Raw genomic sequence first — 16,748 nt, forward strand, 5'->3', positions numbered from 1 at the left:
CCTCCTGCTGGCCTGCCCTGCTTACCTGCAGCAGCGTGACCGCTTCCCGCAGGAGTTCCGACGTCTGGGGCTTCCTTCTGCACGGCAGGAAGACATACTATTCCCTGGTTGCAAAGAGCTACCAGCCCTCCTAAGTGTCGTCGAGCACCTCGACTCGTCGGGGCTCTCGGCGAGACTAGGATTTTCTGCAAAGACGGATAGCCTCACGGCTATCCAAACCACTCTAGGCTGCTCGAGCTGCTCCAACCATCTGGCTCCTGCTGGATCACCACCCCCTGGCCTTTCACCAGATTACCATTCCTACCGGACCCACTGGGCCCTTCCTGCCGGACTGCTCAGCCGCTGCCATGGCGACACTTTAACCCACTACTCTCCTATCTCCTTTTCTCCCACTATCCCCCCCACCTCTGTTGACGCTGAGCCGTGCTCCCGCAAGGGCTGCAGAAAATAGCGTCAACCTTTCCTTACCCCTTCAAGAACCACTTCTCTCTCCTCCGCACAATCAGCTCGGCAGCAGAGCGAGAACAGCGTTTTGCCTCCTCCTGTACTCAGGACCGTTGTGCGCACGTGAAAGTGTTCTTTTTTTTCGAGTGTGAGAGAAGCTCGCGAATACACGCACGAGTGCCTCGAGCGGCGTGTCGCGCGGCAATTTCGCGTGTATTCGTGGGCTTCTTTCAAGCTCTATGTAGTACGCATTGAGCCACAGAAAGCTGCACCGGGATTTTTCTTGTCAGCATATAATTTTCTCATTGATACTTTTCATCTAATAGTTGAGAAGTTGACTAATTAATGAAGACTAATTATGTATTTAGGTGGAATGCAATGAATAATCTGAGTATCTCCCAGCGACGGCAAACAACATTACCTTGGTTCTGTTCAGCTACGTGGCATCTGCAGATTTTTAAATCTTGGAGCATGGTAGTTAGGATATGTTAGGAAGGGTGGCGCCTATAGAAGGACAAACACAGAAAAAAAAATAAACGAGGTAGAGGGGAGCAGCGCTTTTTGCGTCCACCTTGTTCTTTTTTTTCCTGTGTTCGTCCTTTCATACACGCAACTATTCATAACGTAGCCATGCACCAACACGCCCAGCGAGAAGTTGTAAATTACCTTATAGTTGGGACGCCCTGTATATACCGGGTGTTTCAGCAAACATTTAAAAAATTTTTTAAACGTCATCTGTGGCAGATCGTAATTCTAGTTCATGAGCTGGTCAACTTGAAGCGGCGGGCACTACTTGCAGAAAAAAGTGAAACACACAATCGACTAATTAACAATAATTCCCTAATTAAGTTTCTAACTACTTACCTTTTGGCCCATATTGCAATTTGGAAATTCTAGCCGTGTAGTTCTCAAGGCGGATCCAAATGGAACGAATTATCAGGGTGATACCAGTTTCGATATATTAATTCCCGAACTTTGCGGAGAACTGCATTGGCGTTGCAGTTACTTTTGTTGGTGAATGCATAAAACAGAGCAATAACTTCACTGTGCTTAAAGAGAGATTTATCGTTCTCATTGAAAACAAAATACCCGTCTAGTCTGCGCCGTAATATATCTTTGAATATGAGCCGGCTACAAACTAGCTCAAACCAAGATTCTGCAGTGGAAGGTTCTTTTTTAATCGAGCCTATATAACCGGCCTAAACGGCTGTACAGGGACCGAGGTTCGGTCCCCCACAACAATATGCGTGTCAACGAGCGAAAAGGCTGACAGCCGTTCCCGCCGGTGGCAGGAGCAGAATATTTTATTTATTCTTTACTTTTTCTACACTCGAAGCTCGCGGCACGAGGTACGAGTGACAAGCGCCGCAGCGCGCCATATACAAAGGGTGACCGAGGAACGTGACGATGGCTGCTAGAGCCATATTTGTCGCAAATATATGCCTTAATGACAGCATTAGAGGGCTTGCGGTCTCCATACTCATGTCGGAAGTGGGTCGGAAGTCGTTTGAATTGTGCACCAGATGTTCGTGTCTAGAATTCTTGCATGAGAACAATGGTGCTGAGAACAGTGGAACGTGTTCCACACGTATGAGGATGCTCTTCTCGCACGCGGGAGAACGACAAGGTGACGAAAGTGACGCGGCAAGTGCTGTCGACTTTCTCTCTTTGTGCCATGCGATAGCGATTGCGCACGACTCAATTCACACTCGCAGGTTCTTATGCGACTGCGGCGATCGAGACCACGTTTCCCAATATCATTTTTCGTGGCGGTGACGTCAAGGTGGTGGTAACCCAGGCGACGCCCGTGGCAACCACGGAGAAAACAACCATCGCGACCACCACGCCTGTTGCGTCAACGGCAGAGCCCTCGCAAAGTAGGTCCATCGCTCGCAATCCTGTCTGTCTGTCTGTAGCTGTCTGTCTGTCTGTCTGTCTGTCTGTCTGTCTGTCTGTCTGTCTGTCTGTCTGTCTGTCTGTCTGTCTGTCATCACAGTAGAGGAATAGCAGACAATGAAATATTGTACAGTACTATTCACAGAACAGTGAGTCGTGTGCCATAATCTGATGGTCCAGCTGCAGACGGCCTAAGTTGTCTTTGATAGCAGAGGTACTACTAGACTTCACTGGCCAATGCACAAAATAGAACACCATGCAGTGTACGCGCACCACTGAGGTCAGCACGCGCCGAGTGTTACCTCACAGCCTTTGTCGCGCTGTCCGCACCGCGAGCAGTGATGGACGACCAGCCCCTGGTGTGCACGATGGGCACGACGCTCAACTCGACGGAGATGTTCCCCCCGGACGGCCTGTGCGAGTACATCTTCTACGACTCGCTCTACAGGGAGGGCCGCAACTCGATAGTTTCGCCCGAGCAATTCGACCCCAACTTGCGGACCTTCATGGACGTCGCACCGACGTACCGCATCACGGCGTTCGGCATCGGCGTCACCTTCAGGTGAGTGATTCGCACGTGCACTTGCGGTGCAGTCGGCTCTGACCGGGCTCTGACTCAGGGTTGCAGCGACGCGGCACCCGCTCTTGACCGCGGCCAGAGAAGGCGTGGCCGAGACGAATGTGCAGCCGCTCGCGAGCATAGAGTTTAATACAATAACAACTAGCGGGAACTACGTGTCTACGGGAGTTGCATCGGGAGTGGTTGACTCGGCATGGGAATTATAGGAAGTGCGTGGATTTGCCTAAACCTCGTCCTTCTTACTTCAAACGGCTTCGTGGCTTTGTAAACTCGTCAGTTTAAAAATGTACTGCGTAATAAATAATCAAGTAAACATTATTAAAATTGTCCAACGACAGGATTCGAACACCGGACATCTAGAGCAGACGCCCGATATTGAAGCCATCAGGCCACGGACGCATACATCGACAATCAACATATTGACACGTGTACTTATCTTTATCGGGCGACCACGTTTCGCCGCCTAACAAATGTTATCGCACAGCGCGGGACGCGCCTGCATGTATCCGAAGTTTCTGGAAAGTTATCGATGCTTCTATCCGCTGTCTGTTGTCGCCGAACCTTGTGTTATCTGATTTCATCGCCCAGATGTCACGTGGTGGTGACGTTGAATAACACAGTAGCAATACTGTGAACGACAAAACTAACTTTTATTGGGCGAACGTGTGCCCACAAAACAGGCTACACTTATAGCACAACGATAGCGGCGAACACGGTCGGCGATCGTCGAAAATCTGATCAGCGGGTGAAGCGCGTGGGCTTCTTCGGCGCGCTGGAGATAGCTAGCGACGTCAACATTCTCTTCGTCAGTGACGTGCGGCAGCACGGCGTCGAGCGTCGTCGTCGGGTTCCTGCCGTAAATCAGCTTAAACGGCGTGATCAGCTGTGTTGTTTCTTCAACCGCCGTGTTGTAAGCAAAGGTTACGTACGGCAGGACCGCTTCCCACGTCTTGTGCTCGACGTCGACGTACATTGCTAGCATGTCGGCGATTGTCTTGTTGAGGCGCTCCGTGAGACCATTCGTCTGCGGGTGGTAGGCAGTTGTCCTTCTGTGGCTTGTCTGGCTGTATCAGAATGGCTTGGGTGAGCTCTGCTGTAAAAGCCGTTTCTCTGTCGGTGATGAGGACTTCTGGAACACCATGTCGCAGCAGGATGTTCTCGACGAAAAATTTCGCCACTTCGGCTGCGCTGCCTTTTGGTAGAGCTTTAGTTTCAGCGAAGCGGGTGAGATGGTCCGTCACCACGACGATCCACTTATTTGCGGAAGCTGATGTCGGAAACGGTCCCAACAAGTCCACCCCGATATGCTAGCAACGTACGTTGACGTACGTCGTTGTGCTATAAATGTAGCCTGTTTTGTGGGCACAGGTTCGCCCAATAAAAGTTAGTTTTGTCGTTCACAGTATTGCTACTGTGTTATTCAACGTCACCACCACGTGACATCTGGTGGAGGTGCTTTACGTTCATGTACCGGACGTCCCCGACAAGCCGTAATCCAAGCCTGGACCGCAAAGACAACACCAGCGCCGTCCCGGAACATCGAGCAAGCCGCCGGCTACAGCAGCTGCCCCCGGAACACGGAATTCTACCAGAGACGACCAAGAAGATCGTTAGAGAAGTTCGTCCAGAGACGACCAAGAAGACAGCCCCAATGGCAGCCGGAGCAGCCCCAATAGTTCTGCCGCAGCCCAGGGAGCCACCGACGTTCCGCGGTTCCACATTTGAGGACCCGGAAAGCTGGCTGGAGACGTATGAGAGGGTCGCTACGTTTAACAGTTGGGACAACGACGAGAAGCTGCGGCATGTCTATTTCGCATTGGAAGACGCCGCCAGGACCTGGTTCGAGAATCGAGAAGCCACCTTAACGACGTGGGACCTGTTCCGAAGCGGCTTCTTGCAAACGTTTACAAGCGTCGTGCGAAAAGAGCGAGCCCAAGCACTACTAGAAACCAGAGTGCAGCTGCCAAACGAGACGATCGCGATCTTCACGGAGGAGATGGCCTGTCTTTTCCGGCACGCCGACCCGGAAATGTCGGAGGAGAAAAAAGTCCGCTTCCTGATGCGAGGCGTCAAGCAAGAACTTTTCGCCGGACTTATTCACAACCCGCCAAAGACCGTAGCTGAGTTTTCTGCCGAGGCATCGACGATCGAGAAAACTCTGGAGATGCGTACCCAGCACCTCCGCCAGATGTCACGTGGTGGTGACGTTGAATAACACAGTAGCAATACTGTGAACGACAAAACTAACTTTTATTGGGCGAACTTGTACCCACAAAACAGACTACACTTGTGGCACAACGATAGCGGCGAACACGGTCGGCGATCGTCGAAAATCTGATTAGCGGGTGAAGCGCGTCGGCTTTTATAGAGCAGTCGTCGAACGTTCCAGACTAATTGTTGGGACCCGAGTGCCTTCCACAGAGTTCTACACCATTCGCGTCAGGCGATGAAATCAGATAACACAAGGTTCGGCGACAACAGACAACGGATAGAAGCATCGATACCTTTCCAGAAACTTCGGATACATGCAGGCGCGTCCCGCGCTGTGCGATAACATTTGTTAGGCGGCGAAACGTGGTCGCCCGATAAAGATAAGTACACGTGTCAATATAACACCCTTATGCATTTATCGCAGGCAAGGCAGTGCCCTGAGACGCTTGGCCACCTCGACAAGCTCAACGGTTCCAATTAGTAGCGATTGTGCGTGTTCGTAGCGTCTTCTATATATATATATATATATATATATATATATATATATATATATATATATATATATATATATATATATATATTGTTACGCGCGAACGAGACCGTTTTTAACCCTTACGGATGAAGGGGACCGTTTACTTTAGGTCGCGAAGGTGAGTGCAAGAGCGGCCAGCTGGTTAATCAACTCAGCGTCGTTCTCTTCTTCCTTCCTCTACTCGGGACCGCAAGCACGTTTACCAGTCTTCGTTTTCTTCATGCGTAACATTCCCCTCGTCGCAGACGAAGCCCGCCGGGCGAGTCAATCCATTTGCCTTGGCGTGAACAATTTCAAGCGGGCGACATGGACCACTTGTGTCTTGGCAGCTCTTCTACCACTCGCCGTGAGGCGAGCTATCTTATACGTGACTTCCGTGAGTCTGTTAATAACGTACGGTCCATCGGATGTGGCCAAAAGCTTTTGGCATAAACCGCGTTTCCGTACTGGAGTCCACAGCCAGACTAAATCACCGGGGCGATAGGTGACCGGACGGTGGCGAACGTCGTAGCGTTCTTTTGATCTGTCCTGCGATGCCAAAGTGCGCAAACGAGCAATACGACGAGCTTCTTCGGCAAGGCAGAGAGTCTCGGCGACAGTGGGATTTTCATGACTATATATATAGAAAGGGAAAACAGTGTCGATTGTGTACCGGGGTGGCCGTGCGTACAGCAGGAAGAAAGGGCTATAGCCGGTAGTCTCGTGCTTGGCGGTGTTGAACGCGTACGTGATAAAAGGCAGTACGTCATCCAAGTTCTTGTGGTCGGATGAAACATACATAGATAGCATGTTTACAAGTGTTCGGTTGGTGCGCTCCGTAAGCCCATTCGTTTTTGGATGGTATGGTGTCGAGTGACGCAAGTGGGATTCACACAAAGGAAGCAGCTCCTCTACGACGTCCGCTGTGAATTGTCGTCCACGGTCGCTGATGATCACGCGAGGCGGAGCATGTCGCAGGATCACATATTGCAGTAGGAATGTTGAAACGTCAGTGGCAGTTGCGGAGGGCACGGCCGCCGTCTCGCAGTAGCGCTTGAGGTAGTCGACGCAAACAACTATCCAACGGTTTCCCTTGGCTGATTTTGGAAATGGACCTACGAAGTCAATGCCCACTTGTTGGAAAGGCGTGCTTGGAGGCGGGATCGGCTGCAGGAGAGCAGCTGGAGCAGTAGATGGCCGTTTGTGGCGCTGACACTGCATGCAGCTGGCCACATACGTCTCAACAGACTGTCGCATTCCAGGCCAATAAAAGCGCTCCTGAATCCGGTAGAGCGTCTTCGCCGAACCTAAATGGCCAGACGTAGGGTCATCGGCCACTCAGAATCTCTGTGCGAAGGCTCTCCGGTACCACTAGGACGAAACGTGCGCCAGTGCTGGAAAAGTTCTTATACAGGCGTCCATCACGTACACAGAAATGGTTTGCTGTCGTCGAGGCGGTCGCAGCCTTGAAGAGCTGTGTTAAGTTATCGTCTTTTTGCTGTTCGGCTTTGAAGCAGTCGAAGTCTGGAAAACACGGCGACACAGAAGCCACGAGGTGATCGAAGTGGTCGGCGTCACAGTCCGTAGTGCTAAGTGGCATACGCGAGAAGCACTCCGCATCAGCGTGTCGTCGACCGCTCTTATAAGATACGGTGAAGCTGTATTCTTGCAGTCGGAGCGCCCAGCGCGCACGGCGGCCACAAGGGTCACGAAGATTCACAAGCCAACACAATGAGTGGTGGTCAGTGACCACTGTAAAGGGGCATCCATACAGGTAAGAACGAAACCGCTGAACCGCAAATATTACCGCGAGGCATTCTTGTTCCGTGACAGTGTAATTCTGCTCAGGCCTACTTAATAAGCGGCTTGCATATGCGATCACGTGTTCGCGGTCACTGTAGCGTTGAACTAGGACGGCACCAATACCTATGCCACTGGCATCCGTATGGAGCTCCGTTGGAGCATAAGGACTGAAGTGCTGAAGAACCGGTCGTGACGTCAGCAGAAACTTCAACTGACGAAAAGAAGAGTCGTACTCCGGAGTCCACTCAAAGGGGGCGTCCTTTCGTAGCAGGCATGTCAGCGGATACGCGACGTCGGCGAATTTAGGAATAAATCGGCGGAAATAGGAACAAAGCCCCAGAAAACTACGGAGCTCCTTGACAGAGCGCGGTGCACTGAACGCTTCAACGGCTGCTGTTTTCTGGCGATCAGGACGGATGCCATACTTGTCGACAAGGTGCCCAAGCACAAGGGTTTGGCGTTCACCGAAGTGACATTTCTTAGAGTTTAAAACTAGACCAGTGTTTCTGATGCAGTTCAGGACAATATCCAGACGCGAGTTGTGTTCGCTGAAGGTGCGGCCAAAGATGACGACGTCGTCGAGGTAGCACAGGCAGATGTTCCACTTCAAGCCGCGCAGAACAGTGTCCATAAATCTCTCGAAAGTTGCCGGAGCGTTGCACAATCCAAATGGCATCACATTAAATTCGAAGAGCCCGACAGAGGTTACAAAGGCAGTCTTCTCCTTGTCGTCAGGATGCATCGGAATTTGCCAATAGCCAGATCGTAAATCTACTGAGGAAAAGTAAGAGGCGGAATGAAGGCATTCTATAGCGTCATCAATACGTGGGAGTGGGTACATGTCCTTTTTTGTTACAGCATTCAAACGGCGATGGTCGACGCAAAATCTCCAAGATCAATCTTTTTTTTAACAAGAATCACTGGAGCTGCCCACGGACTCGCTGACTCTTGTACGGCTCCCTTTTTCATCATTTCGTGCACTTGTTCGTTGATCATCTGGCGCTCTGATGGTGAAACACGATATGGCTTTTGTCTAATCGGATTTGCCGAACCCGTGTTGATGGTATGGCGCGTTCGAGACGCAGGGATTGCAGGTATTTTGTCCTTCTGCGCAAAGTCGAATACTGAAACGTGCTTCGAAAGCACACGCACTAACGTTCGGCGTTCACTCGTGCTGAGCAATTTATTTACCATCGACAAAAGGGCTGTTTCCGAACTGTGGCCATCAGGTTCTTCCGGCACATCTGTAAGTTCAGCCACTGATAAGGACGCGTGTTCCCTGGCGAAGGCTAATTTCATGCCGTCTGGTAGTATAACGGGCTTCTTAGAACAGTTTACTGTCCATAAGCCAGTGCGTCAGCCTTTGATCGACACCACACAATGTGGCACCAACACATTCTTCTTCACACAGTTAAAGTGCATCGGTTCTACGGTAGCTTCGAAGCTGCCGGAATGTGCGCCGCAACAGACAACGGGAACGCAAACGGTAGATGATGCAGGTATGACCGTATCACCACAAACACACAGTGTAGCTTCGCGATCTACAGGGTTCTCCAGGAGTCCCGATGGAATCCTACCACTTATGAATACCTTCCCTGTGCGGCAGCCGACAGTAGCACCACACTCCCGCAAGAAGTCCATGCCGAGAATAACATCATGGGTCGACCGAGGAATAATTACAAACTCTGTCGTAATAACATGGCCTCCCAAAAACACGTCAGCACTACACACCCCAATAGGTCGCAACGGCTCGCCACTAACTCCACAGAACTTTGAATCTTCGTCCCATTTAAACAAAACCTTTCGCCCTAACACGTGTTTAAAAGAGACACTCATAACCGAAATTGTTGCACCTGTGTCCACCAGAGCCATCACAGGGACATTATCTACAAGAACGCGCACTTCGTTTTTCAGCATCAACACAGGAGGTATTTCTGTCAGTAGCATGTCTCCAGCGACCTCACCTCCATCGGCCGCGCTAGCCAGTTTTCCGGTGACGAAGGGGACGGGGTGCGACGCCGCGTTGAGGGAGAACGGGGAGCACGACGTTGCGGTGGGGGTTTCAAACTCCTGTCAGATGCCGGGGAGCGATTCCGGGAGCTGCTCAGCCAATACTCGTCGCCAGATGATACGTGTGCTGGCCACGGGGCACCGTGTGGCCGTTCGGAGGGCCGAGAAAACTCTGAGGGCTGGCCATACCACGTGCTCATACGCTGGTTGCAAAACCGCGATATATGACCCGGGACACCGCAGGAATAACACACCGGGAGAGGTTGTTCGTCGATGGTTGTTCGTCGAACCTTGGTTGTTCGTCGATGAAGCGGATATTATCAATTTCCCGCGTGTAGTGGGTTGGTTCGTGGCGTGTGTCACGACGATACATCGGGCGTCGAGGAGGCATGCGTTGAGCGCGTTGGTCATAGAGCGGAGTCGGAGGGCGTGTTGTCATCCTCGACTGTGGGGCTGCGCTCTACTCTACGGCCGCTGCGGTAACCATCGGTTGCCAAGGGGCCGAATGTGGCGTCGTCATAGCCTCACGTGACGTGTACACGTTATGGTGGTCAGCAGGTGAATGCAACAACTCCTCGCGGCGGGAAAGTTCCTCACGGACAATCTGTCGGATGGTGGAAGGGAGGTCGAGGCAAAGACTCGTGTCCACACTGGCAACCGTCGTAACGTTTGCCAACCGACGAAACTTTGGCGCAATCCGACGCATCTTGAGCGTTTCAAAAGTTCTGCTGTGCCGAATGACGTCAGACACAGAACTGAGGCTCTCCTTTCCAATTAGAAAATTGTACACATCCTCAGTCACTCCTTTCAGCAAATGTCTAACTTTATCTTCTTCCGACATGCGAGCACTGACCACCTTGCACAGCTTTAACACTTCTTCGATATATGTTGTGCATGTCTCACCTGGTAGCTGCGCCCGTTGCGACAGTGTCTGCTCCGCACGCTTCTTTTTGGACACTGAGTCCACAAAACACGCCTTTAGCTAATCAACAAAATGTTCCCACGTCGTAAGCGCCTCCTCGAGGTTCTCGTACCACACGAGGGCGGTATCGGTCAGGGAGAACACCACATTGGTGAGCTGAGCGGTGAGCTGAGCGGTAGTGGACGAGCCACTCGTCGGCATGTTCCCCCGCTTTGCCTCCGAAGGTGGGTGGAACTCGGTAGTATGGCAGTGGACTGCTAGGCGCTGCCCTCGGAGCGGCTCCTTCTTCTGGCATCTTGAAGACGGTCACGGCTGATGGCGGGAGGCCGGCAAGTCGACGGCTTCGACGAAGCTGCGGCAGTGACGGTTCCGTTGTTGTGAGCTGTACCCCGCACCTCCACCACTTTGTTACGCGCGAACGAGACCGTTTTTAACCCTTACGGATGAAGGGGACCGTTTACTTTAGGTCGCGAAGGTGAGCGCAAGAGCGGCCAGTTTGGTTTGGTTTGGTGCCTGTAGTTATAGCACAACCCACTACGGGGGATTGGCCATGAATCGGGTGCCAGTGGGTTGAAAAAGAATAAATACCTAAATAGGATTTGTTTTTACTGAAAATGAGATATTAAATGAAATCTAATCGTTAATAATAATTTTCATGCTATAGTTTCTTAAAATTAGAAGTTAATATTTTTGGTTTCTTGTTGTAAAAAATGAAACATTAAACTTAGCATGGATGTCTCCTTGTTTCCATTAAAAATTTTAAATGGCATCACATACGTTCCTATTACAGTGTCCTAGTGCCGACGCCCCCAGAGACAGAATGATAGGTAGCGTAATGGCTAATCCAAGTTGGCGGAAGGGACCTTCTAGAATTCGTTTTCTATGCACGTTGAACCTACGACACTCTATAAAGAAATGATCCATAGTTTCGGGTTCATTGCAGTAAAAACATTTAGGAGAAGGTGCCAAACCAGACATCATCATCATCATCAGCCTAGTTACGCCCACTGCAGGGCAAAGGCCTCTCCCATACTTCTCCAACTACCCCGGTCATGTACTAATTGTGGCCATGTTGTCCCTGCAAACGTCTTAATGTCATCTGCCCACCTAACTTTCTGCCGCCCCCTGCTACGCTTCCCTTCTCTTGGAATCCAGTCCGTAGCTCTTAGTGACCATCGGTTATCTTCCCTCCTCATTACATGTCCGGCCCATGCCCATTTCTTTTTCTTGATTTCAACTAAGATGTCGTTTACCCGCGTTTGTTGCCTCACCCAATCTGCTCTTTTCTTATCCCTTAACGTTACACCCATCATTCTTCTTTCCATAGCTCGTTGCGTCGTTCTCAATTTCAGCAGAACCCTTTTCGTAAGCCTCCAGGTTTCTGCCCCATATGTGAGTACTGGTAACACACAGCTGTTGTACACTTTCCTTTTGAGGGATAGTGGCAACCTACTGTTCATGATTTGAGAATGCCTGCCAAACGCACCCCAACCCATTCTTATTCTTCTGGTTATTTCAGTCTCATGATCCGGATCCGTGGTCACTACCTGCCCTAAGTAGATGTATTCCCTTACCACTTCCAGTGTTTCGCTACCTATCGTAAACTGCTGTTCTCTTCCGAGACTGTTAAACAGTACTTTAGTTTTCTGCAGATTAATTTTCAGACCCACCCTTCTGCTTTGCCTCTCCAGGTCAGTGAGCATGCATTGCAATTGGTCTCCTGAGTTACTAAGCAAGGCAATATCATCAGCGAATCGCAAGTTGCTAAGGTATTCTCCATCAACTTTTATCCCCAATTCTTCCCACTCCAGGCCTCTGAATACCTCCTGTATACATGCTGTGAATAGCATTGGAGATATCGTATCTCCCTGTCTGACGCCTTTCTTTATAGGGATTTTGTTGCTTTCTTTGTGGAGGACTACGGTGGCTGTGGAGCCGCTATAGATATCTTCCAGTATTTTTACATATGGCTCATCTACACCCTGATTCCGTAATGCCTCCATGACTGCTGAGGTTTCGACTGAATCAAACGCTTTCTCGTAATCAATGAAAGCTATATATAAGGGTTGGTTATATTCTGCACATTTCTCTATCACTTGATTGATAGTGTGAATATGGTCTATTGTTGAGTAGCCTTTACGGAATCCTGCCTGGTCCTTTGGTTGACAGAAGTCTAAGGTGTTCCTGATTCTATTTGCGATTACCTTAGTAAATACTTTGTAGGCAACGGACAGTAAGCTGATCGGTCTATAATTTTTCAAGTCTTTGGCGTCCCCTTTCTTATGGATTAGGATTATGTTAGCGTTCTTCCAAGATTCCGGTACGCTCGAGGTTATGAGGCATTGCGTATACAGGGTGGCCAGTTTCTCTAGAACAATCTGACCACCATCCTTCAACAAATCTGCTGTTACCTGATCCTCCCCAGCTGCCTTCCCCCTTTGCATAGCTCCTAAGGCTTTCTTTACTTCTTCTGGCGTTACCTGTGGGATTTCGAATTCCTCTAGGCTATTCTCTCTTCCACTATCGTCGTGGGTGCCACTGGTACTGTATAAATCTCTATAGAACTCCTCAGCCACTTGAACTATCTCGTCCATATTAGTAACGATATTGCCGGCTTTGTCTCTTAACGCACACGTCTGATTCTTGCCTATTCCTAGTTTCTTCTTCACTGTTTTTAGGCTTCCTCCGTTCCTGAGAGCCTGTTCAATTCTGTCCATATTATAGTTCCTGATGTCCGCTGTCTTACGCTTGTTGATTAACTTAGAAAGTTCTGCCAGTTCTATTCTAGCTGTAGGATTAGAGGCTTTCATACATTGGCGTTTCTTGATCAGATCTTTCGTCTCCTGCGATAGCTTACTGGTTTCCTGTCTAACGGCGTTACCACCGACTTCTATTGCGCACTCCTTAATGATGCCCATGAGATTGTCGTTCATTGCTTCAACACTAAGGTCCTCTTCCTGAGTTAAAGCCGAATACCTGTTCTGTAGTTTGATCCGGAATTCCTCTAGTTTCCCTCTTACCGCTAACTCATTGATTGGCTTCTTGTGTACCAGTTTCTTTCGTTCCCTCCTCAAGTCTAGGCTAATTCGAGTTCTTACCATCCTATGGTCACTGCAGCGTACCTTGCCGAGCACGTCTACATCTTGAATGATGCCAGGGTTCGCGCAGAGTATGAAGTCGATTTCATTTCTAGTCTCACCATTCGGGCTCCTCCACGTCCACTTTCGGCTAACCCGCTTGCGGAAAAAGGTATTCATTATACGCATATTATTCTGTTCTGCAAACTCTACTAATAATTCTCCTCTGCTATTCCTAGAGCCTATGCCATATTCCCCCACTGACTTGTCTCCAGCCTGCTTCTTGCCTACCCTGGCATTGAAGTCGCCCATCAGTATAGTGTATTTTGTTTTGACTTTACCCATCGCCGATTCTACGTCTTCATAAAAGCTTTCGACTTCCTGGTCATCATGACTAGATGTAGGAGCGTAGACCTGTACAACCTTCATTTTGTACCTCTTATTAAGTTTCACAACAAGACATGCCACCCTCTCGTTAATGCTATAGAATTCCTGTATGTTACCAGCTATTTCCTTATTAATCAGGAATCCGACTCCTAGTTCTCGTCTCTCCGCTAAGCCCCGGTAACACAGTACATGCCCGCTTTTTAGCACTGTATATGCTTCTTTTGTCCTCCTAACCTCACTGAGCCCTATTATATCCCATTTACTACCCTCTAATTCCTCCAATAACACTGCTAGACTCGCCTCACTAGATAGCGTTCTAACGTTAAACGTTGCCAGGTTCAGATTCCAATGGCGGCCTGTCCGGAGCCAGGTATTCTTAGCACCCTCTGCAGCGTCACAGATCTGACCGCCGCCGTGGTCAGTCGCTTCGCGGCTGCTGGGGACTGAGGGCCGGGGTTCGATTGTTGTATTCATATAGGAGGTTGTGGCCAAGTACTGCACCAGGGTGGCCAATCCTGCTCTGGTGAGAGAGTGCGTTACCGGTTCTGGTCACCGGGATCAGGCCGCACTCCAGGCCTGTTTGTGCAATTTTCTCAACACACGTTTTTTTTTTGTATTTTCCGGTGGAGAATAGCGCGGCACCGGGATTTGAATCACGGTCCTCTTGCACTGGAGACGGATACTCTACCGTCCCCGTAGGAGTTAAATTAAAAATTAATTTATGGGGTTTTACGTGACAAAACCACTTTCTGATTATGCACGCCGTAGTGGAGGACTCCGAAAATTTCGACCACCTGGGGTTCTTTAACGTGCACCTAATTCTAAGTACACGGGTGTTTTCGCATTTCGCCCCCATCGAAATGCGACCGCCGTGGTCGGGGTCCGATCCCGCGACCTCGTGCTCAGCAGTCTAACACCATAACCACTGAGCAACCACGGCGGGTCCCGCAGGAGTTGTACGCCTCATTTAACCTACAGTGGTGCCCTACTTGGTCAGTCAAGGTGGACCAATCTGAGCTCGGTTATACCGCATGGATGGCACTCGGCTAGAGAACCTGGTATTTATGACCTGCACATGTGAGTGTGAGGGCATACATATTTGAAGATATATATATTTCTTCTTTTTTTTTTTTTAGGAGGGTTCCTGTACAGTGATAAAATAAAGGAACAGACATTAAAAGAAAGAAAAAAAAAAGAAAAAAAAGGGGCGGAAAAAAAAAAAGGAACATAACAGGTGATTTGAACTTGTGACCCTTCGATGTTGCCCGGAAAGATAGCTCAGTCGGTTGGTTCGTCAGGCCCCAGGCTACTTTCAAGCGCCACAGCTCCTGCTCCGAGCCTCACACTTAAGTGGAAAGAGACTCATGTTGTCCGCGATAGTCGGTTTTTGCGAGTGGTTGGAAGGCATACTTTCTAGGAAAAATGGCCGCTCGAGGAGAAGAGCGAACTCGAGCGGCTTTAGAGGCTAGGAAAACTGCCTTAAAATATTTAGACTTGAGGGAAAGCTTCGTTAACAAACTATAACACGGCAATAAGCACTCGAATACGACGAGAGAAATTACTGAGACGTGGAAAATTCCCTTGAAAAAAAATCTGGTTTGCTAGACAAATGCTTGTATGTATTGAATCTCTTAAAAGATGAGGGGTGAAATATGCGCTCACCGAGAGGGCATCTTCAGCACGAGACATCCCCAAGGCACCTTACAGAGATGTGGAGAGCTTCGCGGCCGGAACGAAGCCTCCCTTCTCCGCCGGCCAAGAGGGGGAAACGCGCTTTCCGATCGCTCAAGGTTGCGCGGACAAAGCATAACTCTAGCGTCTAGGAAAAGCTTAACCAGGTGCGATGGCGGCACGCATAGCGTGGGAAGCTAGCCGCCAGAATAACTATACCAAGGACTGCTGCTGATGAGGGCGAAATACCTTCGTGTAATTATAATAACCCTAATAGGACTACTTTCGAAAAAAAAGGAAACGGCCCAGAGGGCTATACTACGAGAGCTATGACTGATAGTTTTCTATATATATATATATATATATATATATATATATATATATATATATATATATATATATTCATCTCATCTATGGGATCGCATGCGCGCGCTGTTTCTTTGTCTCTGCGTGTAGTACAGTTAAGAGAGCCAGTTTAAGGGCGGAGAAGAAGAAAGAAGAGAAAAGCAAAAACTGCAGCGCCGTGGTTTTAAAGCGCACCCGTGGTAGAGAAACGGAATGCGATATAAGCGTGCGTAGCCATGATACGCACACGACAAACTGCCTTAAAATATTTAAACTTGAGGGAAAGCTTCGGTAACAAACGATAGCACAGCAATCAGCACTCGAATATAATTATAACCCTAATACTAATTGTAAATATTCATCTCATCTATGGGATCTAATGCGCGCGCTGTTGCTTTGTTCTGTGTGTAGTAGTTAAGAGAGCCAGTTTAAGGGTGGAGAAGGAGGGAGGGAAGGAAAGTCTCTGAAGCAAAATTACAGCACCGTGGTTTTAAAGCGCATCCCGTGGTAGAGAAACGGAAGGCGATATAAGCGTGCGTGGCCATGATACGCACACGACAAACTGCCTTAAAATATTTAGACTTGAGGGAAAGCTTCGTTAGCAAACGATAGCACGGCAATCAGTACTCGAATATAATTATAACTCTAATAATAATTGTAAATATTCATCTCATCTATGCGATCTAATGCGCGCGCTGTTGCTTTGTCTCTGCGTGTAGTAGTTGAGAGAGCCAGTTTAAGGGCGGAGTAGTTGGAAGGCATACTTTCTAGGAAAAATGGCCGCTCAAGGAGAAGAGCGAACTCGAGCGGCTTTAGAGGCTAGGAAAACTGCCTTAAAATATTTAGACTTGAGGGAAAGCTTCGTTAACAAACTATAACACGGCAATCAGC

At 49.2% G+C, this 16,748-nt stretch overlaps 1 protein-coding gene across 1 annotated transcript in view; it reads left to right on the top strand.

Annotated features, from left to right (window-relative positions):
- Window positions 1-993: 993 nt before the first annotated feature.
- LOC126526062 (uncharacterized) overlaps window positions 994-16,748 on the top strand; it is a 47,999-nt gene continuing 32,244 nt past the window's right edge. Inside the window, exons 1-2 of the mRNA XM_050174058.2 lie at window positions 994-2,321; window positions 2,680-2,902. Coding sequence (XP_050030015.2) covers window position 2,321; window positions 2,680-2,902 — 224 coding nt within the window. The 5' untranslated portion in view covers window positions 994-2,320. The remainder of the gene's footprint in view (window positions 2,322-2,679; window positions 2,903-16,748) is intronic.

Source organism: Dermacentor andersoni, chromosome 8 (genome assembly GCF_023375885.2).
Source record: "Dermacentor andersoni chromosome 8, qqDerAnde1_hic_scaffold, whole genome shotgun sequence".
NCBI classification, from domain to species: Eukaryota; Metazoa; Arthropoda; class Arachnida; order Ixodida; family Ixodidae; genus Dermacentor; species Dermacentor andersoni.